The sequence below is a fragment of the Elephas maximus genome, chromosome 23, assembly GCF_024166365.1.
Source record: "Elephas maximus indicus isolate mEleMax1 chromosome 23, mEleMax1 primary haplotype, whole genome shotgun sequence".
In the NCBI taxonomy this organism is placed as follows: Eukaryota; Metazoa; Chordata; class Mammalia; order Proboscidea; family Elephantidae; genus Elephas; species Elephas maximus.
The window spans coordinates 59,127,267-59,152,599 of record NC_064841.1 but is presented as its reverse complement, the minus strand read 5'-3'; the positions used below and the strand labels follow the sequence as shown (position 1 = coordinate 59,152,599).

The window sequence follows — 25,333 nt, the reverse complement described above, 5'->3', positions numbered from 1 at the left end:
TAGTCCTGGGGAAGATTGATGACAAGGACCTTGCTCCAGAGGTGTCAAAGAGAGAGAAGCCTTTTCCTGGAGCTGATGCCCTGAATTTGGATTTCTAGCCTACTAGACTGTGAGAATAAACTTCTGTTTGTTGAAGCCATTCACTTTTGGTATTTCTGTTACAGCAGCACTAGATGACTAAGACAGGCTCTTTGCACTTTATCATACCTGTTTACTTTCCGCAGACTCATAATTGGGTTTTGGTTGTGCTTTGTTGTCAGGAGAAAGAAGGTCTATTTTTTGTATTACAGCTTTCTTTTTTTTCTTATGATTTTCGCCTCTTTGTTATTTTCTAGCGTTTGCTTGAACCTGATCACATTTACTACCATTACTAGCCAGTGAGAGTAGCTTTTTTTTCCTTCTTCCTTCTGGTGATTGGTAGGAAGAGGGAGAAGAGAACCAACATTTATGGGACACCTGCCTATGTGCCACACACCTCCAAATGCCTTGCAAAAAGTTAAAGCTCAATTACTTCTTTTGGCCATCCTGTAAAGTAGGTGGTGACATTTTCCTTTTAGAGTTAGGAAGCTGAGGCACAGGTGAACAGAGAGGATAGTAAATAACGAAACTACCATGAGGACAATGTGGGGGTGGAGGAGGGGCATTCTAAGCCAGTGAAGGAAAGTACCACATGGTATACATGGGGACAAGAGGGCCATCTGGGATGGTTAGAGTAGAAGGTGTGTGGCCTGATGCTGCTGCTCTGACACTGGCAGGACAGTGCTTGCATGCCGTTCTGTTCTTAGTTCATCCTAAGGGCCAGAAGTGCCTTCCTCAGGTATATATGCTGGTTTTTTAGTGTTCCAGTTATATGTATGAGATTGTACTTTAGATAACAGCACCTTTTCTTTTGTTTCTTTTTTTTTGGGAGGGGAAGACTGGAGGGATTATACCAATTTGAATAAACCAATTTTCAGTTTGAATTTTTACACCCATTGTTATTGAATCAAATTCGAACTCATAGCTACCCTATAGGATGGGGTAGAATTGCCCCACAGGGTTTCCAAGGCTGTGATCTTTGAGGAAGCAGTTTGCCAGGTGTTTTCTTCCATGGAGCAGCTGGTGGGTTCAAACTGGTGACCTTGCGGTTAGCAGCTGAGCGCTTAACCACTGCATCACAGGGGCTCCTTTTGAATTTTTAGAGTAGATGGTAAAAATCTGGGCTTACTGATACTTTTCAACATATGTGAGGAAATTTTGTGACAAGGCCCTTGAGCCGACGGGGGTAGGAGTGGGAGCAGCATTCCCACTAGGCAGACACTTTTGTTCAGTGGATCTTGGGGGGTGCTGTAATAGTTGAATAAGTAAATCCGAAATTAAAAAAATAACAAGTGTCGTATATATATATACAGATGATGGTTGGCTGGAAGACTTTAGCGAAAATGTCATGTTTTGGTAGAACCTGTCCACTAACTCATCGTTGTTGTTGGATGCTGTTGGGTCAATTGTAACTCATAGTGACCCCACGTGACAGAGTAGAGCTGACCAGCAGGGTTTCTGAGGCTGTATTCTTTATGGGAGCAGATCGCCTTGTCTTTTGTCCTGTGGAGCCACTGTTGGGTTTGATCCTTCATCCTTTTGGTTAGCAGCCAAGTGCTTAAGCGTTGCACCACTAGGGCCGCCTTACCAACTCATCAGATATCTTTAATCAGGACTTAATTTTCAGTCTTGACCTATCAGGAAGTGACTGTGAGGATGCAGTGTTTAACAGAGATGTCGCAGGGTCCGGAACTGAGCCAAATAAGGAAAGAGCAGGTGTGGGATTCTAAAGACTGATGTGTGGTTAAAAAAAAAAAAAAAAAAAAACCATATAGTCAGGATAATTGAGGAGGCTTATTGTGTGCGTTGTCTTTATATATAACTCTTCAAAGTGATATTTGGGTATTTTTTGAGTAATATCATATTGGTTATATTTATCTGGTAACACATCAAAAATTCTTGGGAATTTTCAAGGCAAACATATGTAGACTTATCAGAATTGCTTTAATTTATCTTTCAGAGTACATTCTGATTCCACTTAGTACCTGTGTCTGTGATTTACCCGCACGTAGTGCTCAGGGTGCTAGTCCCTAACCCCTCCCTCCTCCATTTTTTATTCAAGGCCTTCGGGTGCTCAGGATTTAGTCGGTCATCTTCCTCAGACTGTAGCACGCTATTATAGTCTGTGCAAGGCCCTTCTTTTGTTGGATTTTATTTTTTTTCCTCTTTATCCTTCATCCTCAATTTCATTTTCCAGTCCGCTTCCAGCATCCATTCAAGTATATTTAATATACACCCTTTTAGTCCACTCTCCATGTGTTATGTGTGTGTGTGTATGTATACACACACACGTACACACGCATACATACTAGTGGTGTTTTGTAATTTAACATAATGATTTTGAAGTTTATCCATGTTTATGTATGGAAATCAGATTCATTTATTCTGACGCTACTAGGTAGTATTATCTGTTCCTCTCATGATGGACCAGCTAGATTGCTGTCAGCTCTGCAATCATAAATGACACTGCAGTAAACATTCTTTTTTTTGTATGATATTTAATATGTATTGTTTAAAAAACATATTTTTTATGCTTTAGATGAAGGTTTACAGAGCAAATTAGTTTCTCATTAAACGATTAATACACATATTGTTTTGTGATATTAGTTATCAACTCCGTGATGTGTCAGTGCTCTCCCCTTCTTGACCTTGGGTTCCCCATTTCCATTCATCCAGCTTTCCTGTCCCCTCCTGCCTTCTTGTCCTTGCCCCTGGGCTGGTGTGCCCGTTTAGCCTCGTATACATGGTTGAGCTACAAGTATTATTGTTCATTTTATGGGCCTGTCTAATCTATGGCTGAAGGTTCAACCTCAGGAGTAACTTTCTTACTGAGTTAAAAGGTATCCAGAGGTTTTTCCTCTCAAGGTTTTTCCAGTCTCTGTCAGGCCAGTAAGTCTGGTCTTTTTTATGTGAGTTTGAATTTTGTTCTACATTTTTCTCCAGCTCTGTCTGGGACCCTCTATTGTGATCCCTGTCAGAGCAGTCAGTGGTGGTAGCCGGGCACTATCTAGTTGTGCTGGACTCATATTAGTGGAGGCCATGGTAGTTGTGTTCCATTAGTCCTTTGGACTAATCTTCCCTTACTCCAGATGGGTTGGAATCTGGAATATCTTAGATGGCAGCTCACAAGCTTTTGCTGTAAGCATTCTTGTTACCTTTTAGTTCTGTGTGAGAATTTCTTAGATAGGTACCTCAGAAGAATTTCTAAGTCATTGAATATATTCATATTAAATTCACAAAGTTTCAGTTCACCAAGATGGCTGCTCTTAGATGATTGTTGTGTGCCATGGGGTGGATTCTGACTCATAGCAACCCTATCAGACAGAGTAGAACTGTCCTGTAGGGTTTTCTAGGCTTTTATCTTTACGGAAGCAGATCTCTAGGTCTTTTCTCCTGTGAAGCTACTGGTGGATTTCAACCACCACCGTTGTGGTTAGCAGCTGAGCACTTAACCACTGTGCCTCCAGGGCTCCTTGCTCTCAGATTACTGTCCCATTAACATACATGATAAAAAAAACCATTTGTGGTTGAGCCGGGATTCCCATGCATGATGACTCCCTGTGTGCCGGAGTGCTGTTTGGAATGGCTGATATTTTGGAAGTAGATCACCAGACTCTTTTTTTTTTTTGAGGCACCTCTAGGTAGACTCCAACTGTCAAGCTTTCGGTTAACAGCTGAGTGTTAACAGTCTACACCACCCAGGGTCTTTAGGGGCTTTAATTCCTACTTAGAAAAGAAGAACAAGTTAGGAATATTTCTTTGATCCAGTCTTTTGCTCCATGAGAAAGTTTCTGTAAACTACTTTTTAGTCGAATTATTAGAAGCTTTTATTCTTTAGTATCCTATTTTATTTTCTCTTAGTGTTTTTATGCATTATAGGGAGCATAGATGAATTTTTTAAAGAATGACTCCATTATGCCTCTGTAATTGTAGCCGTGTCAGATACTCTAATGACTAAGATTTTTGTTTTCCATTTTATAGGGCGCCAATGCCTCGGCATTAGAGAAAGAGATTGGTCCAGAGCAGTTTCCAGTCAATGAGCACTATTTTGGATTAGTCAACGTAAGTATCCATTGATACTTAGCCTCCACAATTATGATTGGAAGCAGTTTGAAAACTGAAAATTGCATTAATAATTTGTTAAAGAAAAAAAGTTTGTACAGTAGAATTAAACACCAAGAAACTTGATTTGGCATTGTAAAATTACCTTTAAGGGCAGGGAAACAGCTGCCTGAAGTCTTCAGAGTATTAGAAGCAATTTCTACCCTGTCAACCTGATTTGTCCTATAAGCAGAATTTCATATAGCTTCGACCAGATCATCTCCTGAGTCATGAGAATTATTTAAATGCCTGAATTATGTATGAATGGTCCACATGCACAGCTATAGATACAGCCGTGTAAATGCCTCCACGTTAGAGAGTATTCTGGCGCTGTACCAGCACTATAGACATGGAACTGGAAAATGAAGGAAAAAAACCCCACAGTCCTTGTGGAGGTATACTTAGTTCTAATAATTTACATTATTAAAACTTTGGAAGAGCTTTCTTTAAGAATTTCTAACTCTGACCATTCTTTGTCTTCTCTGAGTCACCAGACAATATTACAAATCTGTTATATAATTGTTGTGGTAGTTTATTTTATACTGTTGTACTCTATCAGGGGGACCTATGGTGGGTATATAAAAAAAAATGTATATATATATATATATGAATGAGGAAACCCTGGTGGCGTAGTGGTTAAGCGCTACAGCTGCTTAACCAAAAGGTCAGCGATTCGAATCCGCCAGGTGCTCCTTCTGCTCTGTCCTATAGGGTCGCTATGAGTTGGGATCCACTCAACGGCAGTGGGTTTGGTTTGGGTTTTTACATATGAATGATATGATAATACAGGTAACACAGTACATTGTTTTGAACACATTGGTTTACCTTTGAACGGTAGTATGCGACTATGACCTGTGAGATAGATTTGAGGATAGCAGTTAAAGTGATGTGTGTGTTTCCCTTGCTTTGCAGATTGTTTCTGTGCACCATAAAGTTTATAACAATGAATCAGCAGTCCCCTACTCTTCTCTGCCTCTCCAGAAGAAGCTACCCATCACTCCTCTAGCTATTTTTTTCCCTAGAATTTACCTTCATATTCTCCACCACGTGTCTGTCAGTTTGTCATTGTGTGGTGGCTTGCCTGTTGCTGTGATGGTGGAAGCTATGCCACCAGTATTTCAGATGCCAGCAGGGTCACCCATAGTGGACAGGTTTCAGTGGAGCTACCAGACTAAGACAGACTGGGGAGAAGGACCTGGAGATCTACTTTTGAAAAAACTGGCCAGTAAAAACCATATGAATAGCAGTGGAACACTGTCTGATATCTTGGTGGAAGATGAGCCCCTCAGGTTGGAAGGCAACAATGGGCTCAGACATAGCAACGATTGTGACGATGGCGCAGGACCAGGCAGTGTTTCGTTCTGTTGTACGTGAGGTTGCTATGAGTTGGAATCAACTCGGTGGCACCTAACAAACAATAACCTTCGAATTCTAAATAAAATACTGGTACCTCCTTTTTTTTTCTTTTAAATCTACTGACTGCCTGTTACGGTAGATTAGAAATTGAGCTCTCTTCCTCAACCATCACCTGCCAGCTTGACTTTCCCCGTATTCTCACAGTATGCTTATATCACAATATTTCATCACTGTTCAGTATTTTCCTTATAAAGATGTAAATATTGTTCCCAAGTGAGCCAGCTTATATTATGATTGCATTTCCCTTCTTTGTATAACTTTGTTTTGCCTGAAATTAATCATTGCTTTATTTTTTCATGTCCGTAATTTTCGTGTGTTCTTCTCAAACCCTTTAAAAGAACTGGGAAAAAAAAAAAGCCCCCAAAACATCTTCTCAATGCCAGGTCCCACGGAGTCATACCTATCAGGTAAACTTAACCTCAGCCCTCTCGCTTTAAGTGGACTGGTGTTCACCATGCCTGCTGTGGAGCCTTTGTCCAGACATTTTATTTTCTGTCGCTCTGGAAATGCTTTTCACTTCTTGTTTTCTTGATCCTGTCTTCTTTTTTGGTTTTCTCCCTTCCTTCATGGAGCAGATCCTGTGGTAGCTTCTTCAGGAGGTTTGCCTGGATAGTAGATAAACTTTGAGGCCTTGTGTATCTACAAATGTTTTGGCTCCTTTAGTTACAGATTCTGTGTTAAGGGATCTTCCTTCAGAACTTTGAAGGCTACTCCATTGCCTTCTGGCTTCTGTTGTTGCTCTTGAGAAGCCTGATGCCATTCTGATTCTTGATCTTCTCTGTGACTTTTTAAAAAAATTTTGGGGGCTTTTAGGATTTTCCTTTTATTCATAACAGTGTTGGGAAATTTGATGTGTCTTGGTAGTCGCCCTCTGTTAAACTGTGCTGGGTATTTTATGGGCCCATTCAGACTAGAGTCTCATGTTCTTCAGTTCTAGAAAATTTCTAGTAGTAGTTTTTGGGTAATTCCGTCACTTTTAATGTAATTTCTCTGTTCTGTCTTTTGAATATCCTGTTAGTTGAATATTGAAAGAGATCAGTTCTCTAATTTTCTTTTTTTTCTCCCATTTCTGATCATCTACCTTTTTGTCTACATTTTAGACAGTTTCTTGTACTATTTGTCCGGAGCCCTGGTGGCGTGGTGGTTAAGACTTTGGCTGCTAACCAAAAGGTCCGCAGTTTGAATCCACCAGTTACTCTTTGGAAGCCATATGGGGCAGTTCTGCTTTGTCCTGTATGGTTGCTATGAGCCAGAGTCGACTCGACGGCAACAAGTTTGTTTTTGTCCAGCTCTTTGCACTTTTTATTTTACAGTGTTATGTTTATTTTTTTACTTGTGTTTCATGGAGGAAATATCTTCTATTATCTTTCCAGGGATATTATTTATACTTTTTGTTGTTACTGACACTTTCTTATGCTTACTGGGTTGTTCCTGAGACCTCTGAGTTCATTTTTTCCCTTGTTTTAAGCTGTGTTTCCTGTTGGGAGTTTTTCTCAGATTTCATATATGAAAGTGAGACTCTAAAGAGCTGATTGGAGCCTTTGTGTATTATGAGCAGAGCTTCTTAACCATGGGTTTCACTGTGGGGTGACTTCTGGCAAACTGGCTTTTTAAATAGTCCTGCTACCACCCCCCTTCACCCCTGTTTTCACTAGCTAGAGGCCTCTTCTCTAGGGTTATTTATTTTCTACAGAGCAGACTCTGCCTGGAAGTGGCTTAATTCAGAGTTTAACTTAATCCTTTTAGGTGCCTCACTGCTGTCTTCTGTCTGCAAGGTCTTTGAATCCAGAGTTTCTCTTGTTCCATTTCTGTGGAAATGAAGCCTGCAGTCTTCTGCAGGGTTGGGTGTCTATAAACAGTCCGTTAAAACTTACAACTAGACTTCGTTCTTGGACGTTTCTCCCTTCCCTTCTCCGCCAATTCCTGAACCTTTCGAAGGTGAATCAGCTTGTTTCTCCTTTGCCTCTCCCTCGAAGGCACTTAGGCCTCCACTTTCTCTGCTCTGCCAATTCATTTACCCCTCCTTCATCTGCCCTCTGGCCTCTGAACAGTTGCTGATGTCTCTAGTCTGTGGTTGTCTTCTTTATCACACTCTTTGGCCTTTTTGTTTTTTACCTAATCTGTTCCTTTACTGTCGTTTTACTGGGAATCTGTCTCTATTTCTAATAACACAGTAAATGTTCATGCTCACATACAAAGTTGTCTAGTGATCCACAGCCTCATTAAAATTCCAGGGATGTCAAAACCCATTTTCTCCACTCTTGTTCTGTTGCTGCTTTGCTGTGCCCACTGCCCTTATTTGCTTTACACTCCAAAGCTGATGTGTGTCCGGAATTGTAGTAAAGCTGTGCCCATTGTGAGTGCTTTTGGCTTTCTGGTAGTGTCCCAGAAGGATCCATTTTCTTTCAAACAATAGTATTTCCTGTATTGGAGGCTGTTTTACTTTTACCAATATAAGTATTTCAGCTTCTCCATTTTATCTCTAGCTGTAAACTTTTTTGTAGCTAGCCTCAGAACAAGTAAAATAACATCCTAGATAAAAATCATATAAGTTCTAAAGCTATATTATATTTTTTCTGGTATGTTGTTTTTAATTTAATCTGATGTCTAGATCAAAATACTGATGTCAGTTGTGTAGAAAAAGCGTTTCTACAAAGGTGTTATTTTTATTACTCCTTGTGGATCTGTAGAGATTGAAAAGGTAGTATTTGTGCTTCCCCTTGAAGCTCAGTAACATCAAGATAAGCCGGAGGCTATAAAGTTAGAAAAGGACCATCAGAACTAAGAGGATTTGTCTTCACCTTCTTGAGTGATTCATCTGATGAGTAGGAATACAGTTTCTTGTCTCTGTGTCTCATTGTTATAACAAGAATTGAGATCTCTGAAGTTAACTAGGGCCCTGGCAGTGGTTGAACGCCTTGACTTACGCTCAAAAATCAGTCAGAGATTTGAGTAGGTCAGGAGGACTGGTATAAACCACAAGACCAGACCCATTGCCGTGGAGTCCGTTCTGACTGATAGCAGCCCTACAGAACAGAGTAGAAGTGCCCCATCCGTCGGGGTTCCAAGGCTCTAATCTTTACAGAAGCAGATTGCCATATCTTTCTTCTGCAGAGTGGCTGGTGAGTTCACAGCAGAGTGCTTAACCACTGCGCCACCACGGCTCCTTAGAGAACTAGTATAGTGATTAATTTTTCCTGTGATTATGTTCCCAGGCTACTTCACAGCTATATTCCTTACCTTTAATCTTTTCCTGTGAGTCCTGCTTTTCAGCTCTGAAGCTATCACTCGTCTGTTTCTCTCTTCCCTTCCCCCTTTCTATTTGTAGACTTGTCACACCGCCTATAGGTGTTGCTTAATTATGATTGGCACTCTTTTGGGGGGGTGGCTTAGTTAATTCAGAGGTCAGCACTCTAACTTTTTTTTTTCCTGTCCCTATTAGAAAACCCTATGGGCAGGTCTGATTTGTCACATGGGGTCACTGTGAGTCAGAATCAACTTGAAGGCATCCACCAACACCACACCTGTTTGCTAAGTAGCTAGTGCTGTACACACTTGACTGTGGGCTGCTTTAAGAGTCTTGGTTAATCTTTTCTAACAACTGGATTTTGTTAAAACGAGGCACACATATTTTCTTTCCACCGTTCTGCTTTTGGCTAGGTGTGCTAGGTTCATTTGAATTGCTTTACAAAAGGAGTATATGGAAAGAGTTCCTTTTGTATGCCTGATTTCATTTCTCTTTTGCTGCCATCAGTGGTAGGATTACTCAGAGCACTGCCTCTAGGGACTAGTACATGTATTTGGGCAGGTAGAAAATTAGACTTTTTTTTTTTAACGGATAAGAGAAAGTAATTGCAGTTTAATTAACCTAGCAGGAAATTCAACACAGTGATTACTGTCAGCATTGTTGGAGACAGCTTATATTCCATTATTTACAGTTGCAAATATTTTTATCTTTCAAGAATATTACCACAAATAACCTGATTTGTAAACTTTCACTTAAAGGACAATAAAAATTAATTAAAAAAAATATTACCACAAATAATGGCTTTTATGGGAGTTTACTCTTCATGATAATTTCTGTGTTTGTCACTGTAGTTTGCATAATGCATAGAGTGGAGATGCCCTTTTTAAAATGATTTATTTTTGTTGTTAAAAATATACACAGCAAAACATGCACCAACAATTTCTGCATGTATAATTCAGTGACATTGACTACAGTCTTCAAGTTGTGTACCATTTTACCCTCCTTTTCCGAATTGGCCTCCCCCATTAACATGAACTCACTGCCCCCTAAGCTTCTTGTCTAACCTTTGAGTTGCTGTTTTCAGTTTGATCCCATGTAGATAGTTCTATAAAAGAGCACAATGCAGAGCTCAAGGCAGACATTCTTTACTAGTTAAGCTAAACTATTGATTTTAAAGATGACTTCAGGGAATATTTTTGGTTTAAGGTTTAAAGATTATCTCAGGGCAGTAGTTCTGGGGATTCACCCCAGCCTCAATGGCTCCATAAAGTCTGGATTCCATGAGAATTTGGAATTCTGTTCTGTATTTTTTTCCCTTTTGATCAGGATTCTTCTATTGAATCTTTGATCAGAACTTTCAATAATGGTAGCCAGGCACCATCCACTTCTTCTGATCTTGTGGCAGAGGAGACAGTTGTTCATGGAGGCAGTTGGACACACATGTGGAGATTTCCTTTTGGCTTATCTCCTGTAAAACCAAACCTGTTGCCATCGAGTCGATTCCGACTCATAGCGACCCTATAGGTCAGAGTAGAACTGCCCCATGGAGTTTCCAAGGAGCGCCTGGTGGATTCGAACTGCTGACCTTTTGGTTAGCAGCTGTAGTACTTAACCACTAAGCCACCAGGGTTTCCTTATCTCCTATAGATACATAAATATTCCTGGTATTATTGGAAGTCAGAAAGGAGAAACGCTAGTGTAGTTTGGGGGTTCAGAAACTATTTAGAATAGGCAAAGGAGCCTTTGGAGGCTTTCCCTTGGTGTAAAATATCCCAGTCACATTCTAGCATTTAATATGGTCAGCTAAATTCTTTGAAAACAAATTCCTTTAATCTGACAAATCAGATTTTGCCCTTTTTTCCTTATATTTTAAAGCCAGTGACTATTTTAGTAGAGTTGGTAGTAGAGAATGAGTTAAACTAGTAGTAACGCTTTTTTTTTTTCCATGCAGTCTATACATTTTTTTGAATGACCTTCCTTCATTGTTTTACTGCACGATTTGATGTTAATTTTCCTTTTTTTTTTTTAGGTAGGCCCCAATACACAAATGGATTAGGCTTAATAAATTATTTGTAATACTACTGTGAAATACACTTTCACTAAAATCTTTGGTATAGAATTACGATTGAATGATCGAATCCCTAGACCATCCATAAAAGCCTATTTAATCTGAATTACTAATAGTCATTAGTTAGAATTCTGGATCCAGGGAGCAGGGCCCAGTATGGAAGAAAGAGGAATAAAAACAAAATTTTCTTTCCATTTAGGTGCTAATAAAGTTGGTTACATAAATGTCTCTCTCTCTCTCTTTTTTTTTAATAATTTTTATTGCGCTTTAAGTGAAAGTTTACAAATCAAGTCAGTCACACAAAAACCCATATGCACCTTGCTACACACTCCCAACTACTCTCCCCCTAATGACACAGCTGCTCTCTCCCTCCACTCTCTCTTCGTGTCCACATTGCCAGCTTCTAACGCCCTCCACCCTCTCATCTCCCCTCCAGGCAGGAGGTGCCAACATAGTCTTGTGTCCACCTGATCCAAAAAGCTCACTCCTCACCAGCATCCCTCTCCGACCCATTGTCCAGTCCAATCCATGTCTGAAGAGTTGGCTTCGGGAATGGTTCCTGTCCTGGGCCAACAGAAGGCCTGGGGACCATGACCACCAGGGTCCCTCTAGTTTTGGTCAGACCATTAAGTCTGGTCTTATGAGAATTTGGGGTCTGCATCCCACTGCTCTCCTGCTCCCTCAGGGGTTCTCTGTTATGTTCCCTGTCAGGGCAGTCATCGGTTATGGCCAGGCACCATCTAGTTATGGTCTCAGGATGATGTAGTCTCTGGTTCATGTGGCCCTTACTGTTTCTTGGGCTGGTAATCGCCTTGTGTCCTTGGTATTCTTCATTCTCCTTTGATCCAGGTGGATTGAGACCAATTGATGCCTCTTAGATGGCTGCTTGCTAGCATTTAAGACCCCAGACGCCACTCTTCAAAGTGGGACACAGAATGTTTTCTTAATAGATTTTATTATGCCAGTTGACTTAGATATCCCCTGAAACCATGGTCCCGAAACCCCTGCCCTGCTATGCTGGTCTTCGAAGTATTCAGTGTATTCAGGAAACTTCTTTGCTTTTGGTTTAGTCCAGCTGTGCTGACCTCCCCTGTATTGTGTGCTGTATTTCCCATTACCTAAAGTAGTTCTTATCTACTGTTTAATTAGTGAATACCCCTCTCCCACTCTTCGTCCCTCTCCTGTCTCATAACTGCAAAAGAATGTTTTCTTCTCAGTTTAAACTATCCCTCAAGTTCTTATAATAGTGGTCTTATACAATATTTGTCCTTTTGCAGCTGACTAATTGCACTCAGCATAATGCCTTCCAGGTTCCTCCATGTTATGAAATGTGTCACAGATTCCTCACTGTTCTTTATCGATGCGTAGTATTCCATTGTGTGAATATACCGTAATTTATTTATCCATTCATCCATTGATGGGCACTGTGGCTGCTATTGTAAACAGTGCTGCAGTAAGCATGGGTGTACATATATTTGTTCTTGTAAAGGCCCTTATTTCTCTAGGATATATTCCAAGGAGTGGGATTGCTGGATCCTATGGTAGTTCTATTTCTAGCTTTTTAAGGAAGCGCCAAATCGATTTCCAAAGTAGTTGTACCATTTTACATTCCCCCTAGCAGTGCGTAAGTGCTCCAGTCTCTCCACCATTGATTATTTGGTGTTTTTTGGATTAATGCCAGTCTTGTTGGAGTGAGATGAAATCTCATCGTAGTTTTGATCTGCATTTCTCTAATGGCTAATGATCGTGAACATTTCCTCATGTATCTGTTAGCTACCTGAATGTCTTCTTCAGTGAAGTGTCTACTCATATCTTTTGCCCATTTTTTAATTGGGTTGTCTTTTTGTAGTTGAGTTTTTGCAGTATCACGTACATTTTAGAGATCAGGCGCTGATCAGAAATGTCATAGCTAAAAACTTTTTCCCAGTCTGTAGGTAGTCTTTTTACTCTTTTGGTGAAGTGTTTGGATAAGCATAGGTGTTTGATTTTTAGGAGCTCCCAGTTATCTAGTTTTTCTTCTGCATTCTTAATGTTTTGTATACTGTTTATGCCATGTATTAGGGCTCCTATTGTTGTCCCTATTTTTTCTTCCATGATCTTTATCGTTTTAGATTTTATATTTAGGTCTTTGATCCATTTTGAGTTAGTTTTTGTGCATGGAGTGAGGTATGGGTCTTGTTTCATTTTTTTTGCAGATGGATACCCAATTATGCCAGCACCATTTGTTAAAAAGACTGTCTTTTCCCCATTTAACTGTTTTGGGGCCTTTGTCAAATGTCAACTGCTCATATGTGGATGGATTTATGTCTGGATTCTCAATTCTTTTCCGCTGGTCTATGTATCTGTTGTACCAGCGTCAGGCTGTTTTGACTACTGTGGCGGTGTAATAGGTTCTAAAAATCAGGCAGGGTAAGGCCTCCCACTTTGTTCTTCTTTTTCAGTAATGCCTTATTTATCTAGAGGCTCTTCCCTTCCATATGAAGTTGGTGATTTGTTTCTCCATCTCATGTAAAGAATGTCATTGGGATTTGGATCGGAATAGCATTAAATGTATAGATCGTTTTTGGTAGAATAGACATTTTTACAGTGTGAAGTCTTCCTGTCCACGAGCAAGGTTTTTCCACTTATGTAAGTCTTTTTTGGTTTCCTGCAGAAGTGTACTGTAGTTCTCTTTGTATAAGTCTTTTACATCTCTGGTGAGATTTATTCCTAATTATTTTATCTTCTTGGGGGCTACTGTAAATGGCATTGATTTGGTGATTTCCTCTTCGATGTTCTTTTTGTTGGTGTAGAGGAATCCAACTGATTTTTGTATGTTTATCTTGTATCCCAGTACTCTGCTGAACTCTTCTATTAGTTTCAGTAGTTTTCTGGAGAATTCCTTAGGGTTTTCTGTGTATAAGATCATGTCAACTGCAAATAGAGATACTTTTACTTCTTCCTTGCCAATCTTGATGCCCTTTATTTCTTTATCTAGCCTGATTGATCTGGCTAGGACCTCCAACACAATGGTGAATAAGAGTGGTGATAAAGGGCCTCCTTGTCTGGTTCCTGATCTCAGTGGGAATGTTTTCAGGCTCTCTCCATTTAGGGTGATGTTGGCTGTTGGCTTTGTATAAATATCCTTTATTATGCTGAGGAATTTTCCTTCTATTCCTATTTTGCTTAGAGTTTTTATCATGAATGGGTGTTGAACTTTGCCATATGCCTTCTCTGCATCAATTCATAAAATCATGTGATTCTTTTGTTTTATTTATGTGGGGGATTACACTAATTGTTTTTCTAATGTTGAACCATCCCTGCATACCTGGTATGAATCTCTCTTGGTCGTGGTGAATTATTTTTTTGATATGTTGTTGAATTCTATTGGCTAGAATTTTGCTGAGGATTTTTGCATCTATGTTCATGAGGGATATAAGTCTGTAATTTTCTTTTCTTGTGGTGTATTTACCTGGTTTTGGTATCAGGGATATGGTGGCATCATAGAATGATGCTCCGAAATACCTTTAGTAGTAGTCGTGGTAACTCTTCTCTGAAAAATTGGTAGAACTCTGCAGTGAAGCCGTCTGGACCAAGGCTTTTTTATGTTGGGAGTTTTTTGATTACCTTTTCAATCTCATGGGTCTATTTAGTTGTTCTACCTTTGTTTGTGTTAGTTTAGGTAGGTACTCTGTTTCTAGGAATTCATCCATTTCTTCTAGGTTTTCAAATTTGAGTACAGTTTTTCATTGTAATCTGATATGATTCTTTTAATTTTAGTTGGGTCTGTTGTAATATCACCCATCTTATTTCTTATTTGGGTTGTTTGCTCCCTCTCCTGTTTTTCTTTTGTCAGTTTGGCCAGTGGTTTATCAATTTTGTTGATTTTTTTCAAAAAACCAGCTTTTGAGAATTGATGCCCTCCACCGGCCTCAACCTCTCCTTGAGTGGATATGGCTGCGGCCGCGGACCACTGAGACGCCTGGAAGGAGCAGGAGGCGAGTCTTTTCTGAGGCTTTGACTGAGGTCTCTCAGCGATGGCACTTCAGTCGCGGTTCTGGGCTTTGTCGGTTTGCAGAAACCCCGAGTTTGGGTTTGCAGCCCTCTCAGGCAGTTCCAAACCAGCGGTGAAGCCTGAAGTGGACCCTGTGGATAATGAAGCCGTTGCCCCGTAGTTCACCAACCGGAATCCCCGGAATCTCGAGCTCTTGGCTGTAGCCAGGAAAAAACGGGGTTGGGGGACTGTGTGGCCCTCTCGTGAGTTCTGGCAGAGACAGGAGATGCCAACACAGTCTCAAGTGTCCACCTGATACAAGTAGCTCACTCTTCGTCAGCATCTCTCTCCAACCCATTGTCCAGTTCCTTCCATGTCTGATGAGTTGTCTTCAGGAATGGTTCCTGTCCTGGGCCAACAGAAGGTTTGGGGACCATGACCGCCGGGATTCCTCTAGTCTCAGTCAGACCATTAAGTATGGTCTTTTTATGAGAATTTGGTGTCTGCATCCCACTGATCTCCTGCTTCCTCAGGGATTCTCTGTTGTGCTCCCTGTCAGGGCAGTCATTGGTTGTGGCCGGGCACCATCTAGTTCTTCTGGTCTCAGGATGATGTAAGTCTCTGGTTTCTGTGGCCCTTTCTGTCTCTTGGGCTCATAGTTATCATGTGACCTTGGTGTTCTTCATTCTCCTTTGATCCAGGTGTGTTGAGACCAATTGATGCATCTTAGATGGCCACTTGTTAGCATTTAAGACCCCAGACGCCACATTTCAAAGTGGGATGCAGAATGTTTTCGTAGTAGAATCATTTTGCCATTTGACTTAGAATCCACCTTAAGCCATAGTCCCCAAACCCCCGCCCTTGCTTCGGTGACCTTCGAAGCATTCTGTTTATCCGGGAGACTTCTTTGCTTTTGGTCCAGTCCAGTTGAGCTGACCTTCCGTGTATTGAGTATTGTCCTTCCTTTCACCTAGAGTGGTTCTTATCTACTAACTAATCAGTAAATAAACCTCTCCCCCACTCCCTCCCGCCCCCCCGCATAACCACAAAAGCATGTGTTCTTCTCAGTTTATACTATTTCTCAAGATCTTATAATAGCCGTCTTATACAATATTTGTCCTTTTGCCTCTGACTAATTTCACTCAGCATAATGCCTTCCAGGTTCCTCCACGTTCTGAAATGTTTCACAGATTTGTCACTGTTCTTTATCGATGCGTAGTATTCCATTGTGTGAATATACCACAATTTATTTACCCATTCATCCGTTGATGGACACCTTGGTTGCTTCCAGCTTTTTGCTGTTGTAAACAGAGCTGCAATGAACGTGGGTGTGCATATATAAAAAAAAAAAAAAACAAAACCAACTTTTGGTCTTGTAAATTCTTTCAATTGTTTTTCTGTTTTCTATTTCATTTAGTTCAGCTCTAATTTTTATTATTTGTTTTCTTCTGGTGCCTGTGGGTTTCTTTTGTTGCTATCTTTCTATTTGTTCAAGTTGTAGGGATAATTCTTTGATTTTGGCCCTTTCTTCTTTTCAGATGTGTGCATTTATTGATATAAATTGGCCTCTGAGCACCGCTTTTGCAGTGTCCCAAAGGTTCTGATGAGAAGTGTTTTCATTCCCATTGGATTCTCTGAATTTCTTTATTCCATCCTTAATGTCTTCTATAATGCAGTCTTTTTTGAGCAGGGTATTGTTCAGTTTCCAAGTGTTTGATTTCTTTTCCCGTTATTCATTTCCACTTTTATGGCCTTATGGTCAGAGAGGATGCTTTGTAATATTTCAGTGTTTTGGTTTCTGCTAAGGGTTGCTTTATGACCTAATATGTGGTCTATTCTAGAGAATGTTCCGTGTGCACTAGAAAAGAAAGTGTACTTGGTTGCCGTTGCATGGAGTGTTATGTATATGTCTACAAGGTCAAGTTGGTTGATTGTGACATTTAGGTCTTCTGTATCTTTATCGAGCTGCTTTCTGGATGTCCTGTCCTTCACCGAAAGTGGTGTGTTGAAGTCGCCTACTATTATTGTGGAGCTGTCTATCTCACTTTTCAATGCTGATAGAGTTTGTTTTATGTATCTTGCAGCCCTGTCATTGGGTGCATAAATATTTATTATGGTTAAATCTTCTTGGTGTATTGTCCCTTTAATCATTATATAGTGTCCTTCCTTATCCTTTCTGATGGATTTAACTTTAAAGTCTGTTTTGTCAGAAATTAGTATTGCCACTCCTGCTCTTTTTTGATTGTTGTTTGCTTGATATATTTTTTTCCATCCTTTGAGTTTCAGTTTGAGTCTCTAAGTCTGTGTCTCTTGTAGGCAGCATATAGACGGATCTTGTTTTTTAATCCATTCTGCCACTCTCTGTCTCTTTATTGGTATATTTAGTCCATTTACATTCAGGGTAATTATGGATGGGTAAGAATTTAGTGCTATCATTTTGATGACTTTTTCTTGTGTGTTGTTGACAGTTTCTTTTTCCTACTTAATTTTATGTGCTGAGTAGATTTTCTTTATATATTGTCCTTTCCTCATATTTGTTGTTGATTTTGTTTCTGCTGAGTCTCTATTTTTCCCTTGTATTTTATTTTGATTAGTAGGATAGTTTCTCTTCTTTGTGGTTACCTTATTATTTACCCCTGTTTTTCTAAATTGAAAACTATTTCTTTGTATTGCCGTATCTTCCCCTGCATATGGAAGGTGTATGATTACATTTCTTAGTCCCTCTTTATTATTTTAATGTTGTCTTCTTTTATATAACATCGCTGTTACCCTGTTTTGAGCTTTTTTTAAATACTCTTGCTTTTTTTTTTTTTTTTTGGATTTCCCTGTCTGGGTTGACTTCTGGTTGCTCTGCCCAGTGTTCTAGTCTTGGGTTGATACCTGATATTATTGATTTTCTAAGCAGAGATCTCCCTTTAGTATTTCTTGTAGTTTTGGTTTGGTTTTTACAAATTCCCTCAACTTGTGTTTATCTGGAAATGTCTTAATTTCACCTTCATATTTAAGAGATATATTCTATGAATATATGATTCTTGGCAGGCAATTTTTTTCCTTCAAATTTTAAAATATGTCTTCCCATTGCCTTCTTGCCTGCATGGTTTCTGCCAAGTAGTCCAAGCTTATTCTTATTGGCTCTCCTTTGTAGGTGACTTTTCATTTATCCCTCACTGCTCTTATAATTCTTTCTTTATCTTTGGTTTTGGCAAGTTTGATTATAATATGTCTTGGTGACTTTCTTTTCACATGTACCTTACGTGGAATTCGATGAGCATCTTGGATAGATATCTTCTGATGTTTCGCAATATCAGGGAATTTTTCTGCCAACAAATCTTCAACAATTTTCTCTGTATTTTCTGTTATCCCTCCCTGTTCTGGTACTCCAATCACTCGTAGGTTATTTCTCTTAATAGAGTCCCACGTGATTCTTAAAGTTTCTTCATTTTTTTTTTAAATTCTTTTATCTGATTTTTCTTCAAATATATTAGTGCCAAGTGATTTATCTTCGAGTTTAGAAATTCTGGCTTCGACTTGCTCAATTCTGCTCCTTTGACTTTCTATTGAGTTATCTGATTCTGTAATTTTATTGTTCATCTTCTGAATTTCTGAGTGCTGTCTGTCTATGGATTTTTCCAGCTTATTAAACTTTTCATTATGTTCCTGAATAATCTTTCTGATTCTTTCAGTTGCTTTATCTGTGTGTTTCTTGGCTTGTTCTGCGTATTGCATCATTTCCTTCCTGATGTCTTGAAGGATTCTGCATATTAAACTTCTGTGTTCTGGCTCTGGTAATTCCAGGAATGCACTTTCATCTAGAAGATCCCTGGATTCTTTGTTTTGAGAGCCTGTTGAGGTGATCATGGTCTGTTTCTTTATGTGACTTGATATTGACTGTTGTCTCCGAGCCATCTATAAGTTATTGTGTTAGTTTATGCTTGCTTACTGTGTTGTAGCTGCTTTCTTTGTTTTGTTTTGGTATACCCCTATGGGTTGCTTGAGTGAGCTAGCTTGATTATTTTCATCTTTAGAGCTCTGATGTCCTGTCCCCAGCTGGCTAGAGGTGTTATCAGGTATATCAGTCTAGGAGTCCATTCATTTTTCTTGTATGAATTCAGCTCAGGTTTCCAGGCAGCTGATATCAAGTGTGTGGAAGGGGTCTGTCTTACAGTCTTAGAGGGGCAGAGGTGATTGGTGTGTATACCGGTATCTGATTGCAGAAGGGGGTCACACTCTGAACAAGGCAGGGGGCTGAGAACCGACCCCTAGGTGCCTCTGAGGAAAGCGTGTCCCTGTTCTCCAGAGCATGCAGGTGGGTGGGTCCTGCAGATGGACTGTGGACATCCAGAGTTTTTGGTTGTAAGGCCTGGGAGTTACCAGTTATCTTTAGACCCCTGTCATGGGTGTCTGGGTGAACTGAGTGGAAAACTAGTCCTTAGGTCACTAATGTGGGTAGGCGAGGACCTTGTTTAATAGGCAAAGTAATGGCATATGTCAAACAAGCACCTCTTCTCTGCACAGCTGAAATGGGTGGAGTTTGCCAACAAGGGCCTGTTCTCCCACAATAGGCCCACATAGGTCCATGCAGAAGTGAAAGGTGCTCAAGGTCCATGGACGGTTTATGCCTGGACAGGAACCACTTCTGTCCTGAGCTCCCCTGGTTAATGGAGCTATCAAATTATCTTTTCTCCCCATTTGCAAATTTTTTCCTTCCCCAAGCCTGGGAGGATGGCTCTAGGTACTCACCAGGGTTCATCTTAGGCCCAGGGGTTCAGCCACTGAAGCCAGCTTGCGGGTGGGGGAGCATGGGAAAATATATGCAAGTACTTAGCTTTTGCCGAGAACACAGTTCTCCTCAGGTTCCAGAGGTGTGAGTGGGCTGTGTGGCTGGCTTCTTCTCCCTGAGGAAACTGCAGCCGAATGCTAGTACCAGCCCGCCGCCACCGCCGCCGCTCCAGGAATGGTACCTGGGGGCTCCCCGCGATTCAGGTCCAGTAACTCCTCTCCACTTCTGAACGGTCTCTTCCTCCCGCTGCCCCTCATTTCGTTGTCTAAGCTTGCCTTTGATGCTCAGGGCTCCCAGCTTGTCACAAATGTACTTGTTTCACTTGTTTTTTCGGGTCTTTGTTGTAAAGAGGGCTCGCCAGAAGCATCTGTCTATTTCACCGTCTTGGCTCCGCCCTAGGTAAATGTCTCTTGGCTCTGTATTCGTTTTCATTGATTTCATTCTCATCCACTTTTTCTCCAGCCGATGCACAGCGTACTGTAGGTTTACATTGTCATAGATCCCAGAGGACATCCATGTCACACCTGGCAAAAGAACTCTGGCTGTGCTCGAGTCCTGTGGAGGTTAAGTCATCTGGTTAGGTGGGATCAGGTGCCCACTCTGCTTCCGGGGTGTACAGTTGGCAACCCTGCAGAAGTTGCATAGAGGAGAGGAGAGGCAGTTGCTATAAGGAAGCATGTGACAGTGGCACAAAGGCAGGGTGTTGTTCGCTAGGGTATGGTAGGACTGCTTTCAGATTAGCTGCTCACCTTCTGTCCATTTCACTGTGGCTAGGGTGGTTGGGGGGCAGCGTGGGGTATAATGTTATGAAAATCCATTGCCTTCAAGTTGATTCTCATTCATTGCAGCCCTATAGGACAGAGTAGCAGTGCCCCTATAGGGTTTCTAAGGCTGTGCTCTTTACCGAAGTAGACTGCCACTTCTTTCTCCCATAAAGCAGCTGGCTGGTGGGTTTGAACTGCTGACCTTTTGGCTACCAGATGAGTGCTTAACCACTGCACCATTACAAACAAACAAACAAGCAAACAAAAACCCCTTTGCCACTGATTTGATTCCGACTCATAGTGACCCTATAGGACAGACTAGAACTGCCCCATAGGGTTTCTAGGGAGCGCCTGGTGGATTCAAACTGCTGACCTTTTGGTTAGCAGCCATAGCACTTAACCACTATGCCACCAGGGTTAGGACTCCTGATAATGTTCTAACAGCACCGAAGCTGTGGTAGGGGAGAGTTCCTTTCCTTAGAAAGGATGTTCATAGGCCAAGCACCACACCCATCCCCAGGACTGGGGGGACAGGGGAAGGTGGTGCACGTCTTCAGAAATGGTCCTTTTTAAGCACTTCTTAAAGGTTGACATAATGGTGGTTAAAGCCAGTTAAAATAGAAATGTTATTTTTATTTAGAAATGAAAGTTATATTTTACTAGTACTTAACATATGGATGGTGTTGGACCCTCACCCTACGCGTATGTGATATAGTTGTATGTCCCTTACAGTTCCCAAAGGTATCTTGAAAGAAGGGAGGAGGTTCCATAATGCCACCAAAACCCAAACCTGTTGCCATCAAGTTGATTCTGATTCATAGTGACCCTATAGGACAGAGTAGAACTGTGCCATAGGGTTTTCGAGGAGCAGCTAGTGGATTTGAACTGCCGACCTTTTGGTTAGCAGCCATGCTCTTAACCACGGCGCCCCCAGAACTCCCCGTAATGCCAAAGGGTTGATGATATCACCCTCTCTTACTCATTTCTGCTTTTACAATCTATTATAATTTAAATGTAGATTTAGAGATTATGTGATCTCATTTCAATTGATCTGATTTTCCAAAATGGACAAATGGCTTGAAGAGGTAGTTTCAAAAGGAGCTATATAGTCATGAAGTGCCAGGAAATGTTCTAAGTGCTGTATGAGGATTATTCACTTAATTCTACAAAATTCTAAGCAGTAGATCCTATTATCCCCACTTGATGGATGAGGAAGCTGATGAGCAGAGTGGTTTGGGTCAGATAGCTGGTAAGTGGCAGAACCAGACTTGAACCTGGGCAGTTTGGTTTCAGATCCTGTGCTTGCTCTCAAGGTAGGTAGGATTTGGACATTAAATATCATGATTCAGAAAGTAAAGGCTTTCAGTGAGGCTCTTCTCCACTTGGAGTTTGTGAAGATAACTTTTCCAGCTTTGTTAGTCATTAAAGCCAAATGTCTGCACAGATGAGAACTTTTAAGGGGCAGAGAGCTTCAGTTAATGGTAATTGAACAATATGAGCAGAGATAGAATGGTGACACAATGTGAAGTTTGTAACCAATGTTGTTGAACTGTACATGTAGAAATTGTGAATGGAGGTATGTATGGTTGTGTATATTGCCACCAAAAATAAATAAAATATTAAACAAACCCCCAAATACCTAAACGACTGAACATAAACTCAGACAATCAAAATCACTGTATTAAAATCTATAAACCCACAGTTATAAACAAAACAAAACCCCAATCTTGTTGCTCTCATTTAAATATTAACAATATTTAGTGAAAACAAAAGTTTGTGCAATATATCGGACAAGAGTTTTAAACATTCATTTCATCTTAATTACATTCTTTTATATTTTTTAATGTATATGTAATATGTGGCACATTTACAATTTATAAACAAATAACGCGTATATTAGGGATATGTGCTCAAAGTGACCTCACTGATGGGAATATGATAAAAAACATTTAGGGGGCATATTTGTTAAGACTTGGAGAAAAAGGCATTAGAGAAGGCAGTTTGAAAGCAAGGATGGGTCATTGTGTCCACTATGCAATTGAAAAAATTAGTGATCAGACCTTGAGAAAGGTGACGCCTTTTAAAATTTGTTTCCCTTGCTTTTAAACCTCGTCATCCCTTTGATCTTCAGAACCAGAACCAGGGTAGATTTCAACCCTAAAGCAATGCCTTTTTCAGAAAGTGAGTGTTCAGAAACAAGAGTGGAGGAAATCATCCCAGACCACATTTTGTGTGAAAACTGTACACTTAAAGGATGTATTTTTAAGATTTAGAAACTCGAAAGTATCAAAAATTAAGGAAATTGAAGGAAAATTTCCAAAGTTATTAATAAGATTGAAAGTTAACTTCTTCTGGAGAAATAGTAGTAGTTTCAATCTTTAATTTTTCTTTTAAGGGATCGATTAAGATAAGCAAAAGGTGGTTATAATGCAAAGCCTCAAAGAATTGATTGTAATGTTAACCTTATTGCTTTATATTGAGAGGATTGAGCAGTTTATGTTAAGCAGAAGTGCTAGGATTGATTTCCTGTATTCTGTACAAATTATAGACTCCCTCTAGTTTCTTGGAGGAGCCTTGGTGGTGCAGTGGATAAGTGCTCAGCTACTAAGCAAAAGGTCCATGGTTCGAACCCAGCAGCCACTCCGGCAGTCTGCTGTAAAGATTACAGCCTTGGAAACCCTGTGGAGCAATCCTCCTCTGTCCTGTAGGGTCTCTATGAGTCAAAATTAACTCGGTGGCAGTGGGTTTGGTTTGTTTTTTTCTAGTGTCTTAGTCTTTCACATTTGCTTCTTGTATTTTTTATTGTTATAAAATGCATGTGTGTGTGTGTGTATATATATAAAAGCACAATTTATCATGTTAGTCATCTTTAAGTGTCCAGTTCAGTGATATTAATCACTTCACGGTGTTCTTTCTAACCTGTTTTCTTTTTCATATCATTGATTTGTAGAAAAACCAGGTCAGTTATTTGTCCTAGAACTATCCCACATTTTGAATTTGGCCTGTTCCTTCTTGTGGTATCATTCGACTAGTTCCTTCCTTTGTCCCGAGTATGCATTAAAGTTTAGTGTTCTGTTTTTTAAGGCTAGAATATGTCATAGGTGGTGGTGCATCACATCATGAGACATACAATGTTTCGTTATTAACTTTTTTTTAAATTGGTTATTCACCTTTAATGATGCTAAAGTGGCCTGGGTTTTCAGGTCTGATCCCTCCATTTTAAAGTTCCTGATCAACCTTTACCCTAATGCTTTTTGATGAAAGTTGGCTCTTGTATTCACATATAAAAATATCCATACAGGCTGATCTTGCATATTGTACATTCCTTACTTTTTATCAGTCATGTATCCAAGGTGTCCTAGTTCCCTTTTGGTGAGAAAATACATTCAGAGACCAGAATCTGGGTGCAGGGGAAACTCATTGCTGCTAAGCGTTTTCAGTGGATAGAGCTTAAACACACACACGCTTACACACGCCTGTACACGCTTACGCTTACACACGCACACTCACACTTGAAGATTTTTAAAAAAGGCGAGTTTATACTGATATTTCCAGTTCCAGCTGAAGTTTACAGGGCTTTTACTTTTCTGGTTTTTATTATTGTATTTCTTTTCCTTTACACTAAAAGTGTTTGCCCTGATGGTTTAACGTAATTTCTTGTCTGCTTTATTCTACGATGTATCTATAGTAGTTTCAAACTAACTATATCAATATAATTCTAACAGTATGATTACTGAGTGGTGTTTAAGATTTCTTTGTGGTTTTCTTTATTCTTAGATTATATCTCACTAGAAATACACAGTAAAAAAAAAAAAAAATGTGTTTTAAAGTCATTTGAAGTTATTTTTTTCCCTCTGGGTAGTTAGTTATGCCACCAGTTGGGTAAATGTTCATTTAGGTTCAAATCTTTCTATTTGGTTTCAATTTTAAGGATTACTTTTTTTTTCTTTTCGTTTTTTATTTAATTTAATATTTTTGTTTTTATAAAGTAGAGGTACAAAGTAAACTTTATAACAAGATACATTTACAGGAGTCTTACTTTCATCTTTGTCTCTTCTGCCCTTTTGCTGCTTTCTCTGTAAATAACCATTTTTAGTAGTTTTTAATTTCTTTCCTTTTTTTTGAAAATATAAGCAAATATGTGTATATCTGTGTACATATTTGATCATATCGCCCATTTATTAAACACTGTTCACTACCTAACTTTTAAAATCTAATATATATATGATAGCACCCCACGGTAGTAATACGAGAATTTTCCTCATGCCCTTTTATAATTCCATAGTATTCCAGGGTCCTCATTCATTGACTTTTTCATATTTCACTAGTGGACTTTGGAAGTCAAAGTCTGTTAATGGGAAGGGAAAAGGACGGTAATAAATATTTATGTTAGGTAGGATCGTTTTGTCTCTTCCCCCCACCCAGAAACGATTTGAAGAGGAGGAAATTGAAGTTCAGGAAGGTATAGTGACATACGGTAGATTCCGTGGCCAGTAGCATATAGATCCAGGCTTAGGACTTGACTGGCTCTGAAGAACATGTCTGTCGGGTGTATCAAAAATAATGAGACCTGGTGTTTCAGTGGTTGTTGGGCTATCACATTGCTAACTTTGTAATCCGACATTTTAGAGGATACTGTTTTTCCTTTTTAAAAGAAGACACTTACGAACCTGAAAGAAAATCTCACTTTTGTGGGTTTTTAAAAAAAATTTTGAATTGTAGTTTAAAAAGTGTAATATTAAAAATGCAGAGTACACAACCAATGTTATAATAAGAATGGAAATTTAGAAAGAAAAGAAAAAAATCACCTAGAATCCTAAACTTTAACTGATCTCTCTACTGAAACTATATAGTTTTTTTTAAGTCATTTTTCATAAAGGTCAAGTTAATTACATACATTTCCCTT

The 25,333-nt window shown here is 39.8% G+C and overlaps 1 protein-coding gene across 1 annotated transcript in view; it reads left to right on the top strand.

The window, feature by feature from the left end:
• USP12 (ubiquitin specific peptidase 12) overlaps nt 1–25,333 on the top strand; it is a 109,048-nt gene that overhangs the window by 49,588 nt on the left and 34,127 nt on the right. Inside the window, exon 2 of the mRNA XM_049867886.1 lies at nt 4,060–4,140. Coding sequence (XP_049723843.1) covers nt 4,060–4,140 — 81 coding nt within the window. The remainder of the gene's footprint in view (nt 1–4,059; nt 4,141–25,333) is intronic.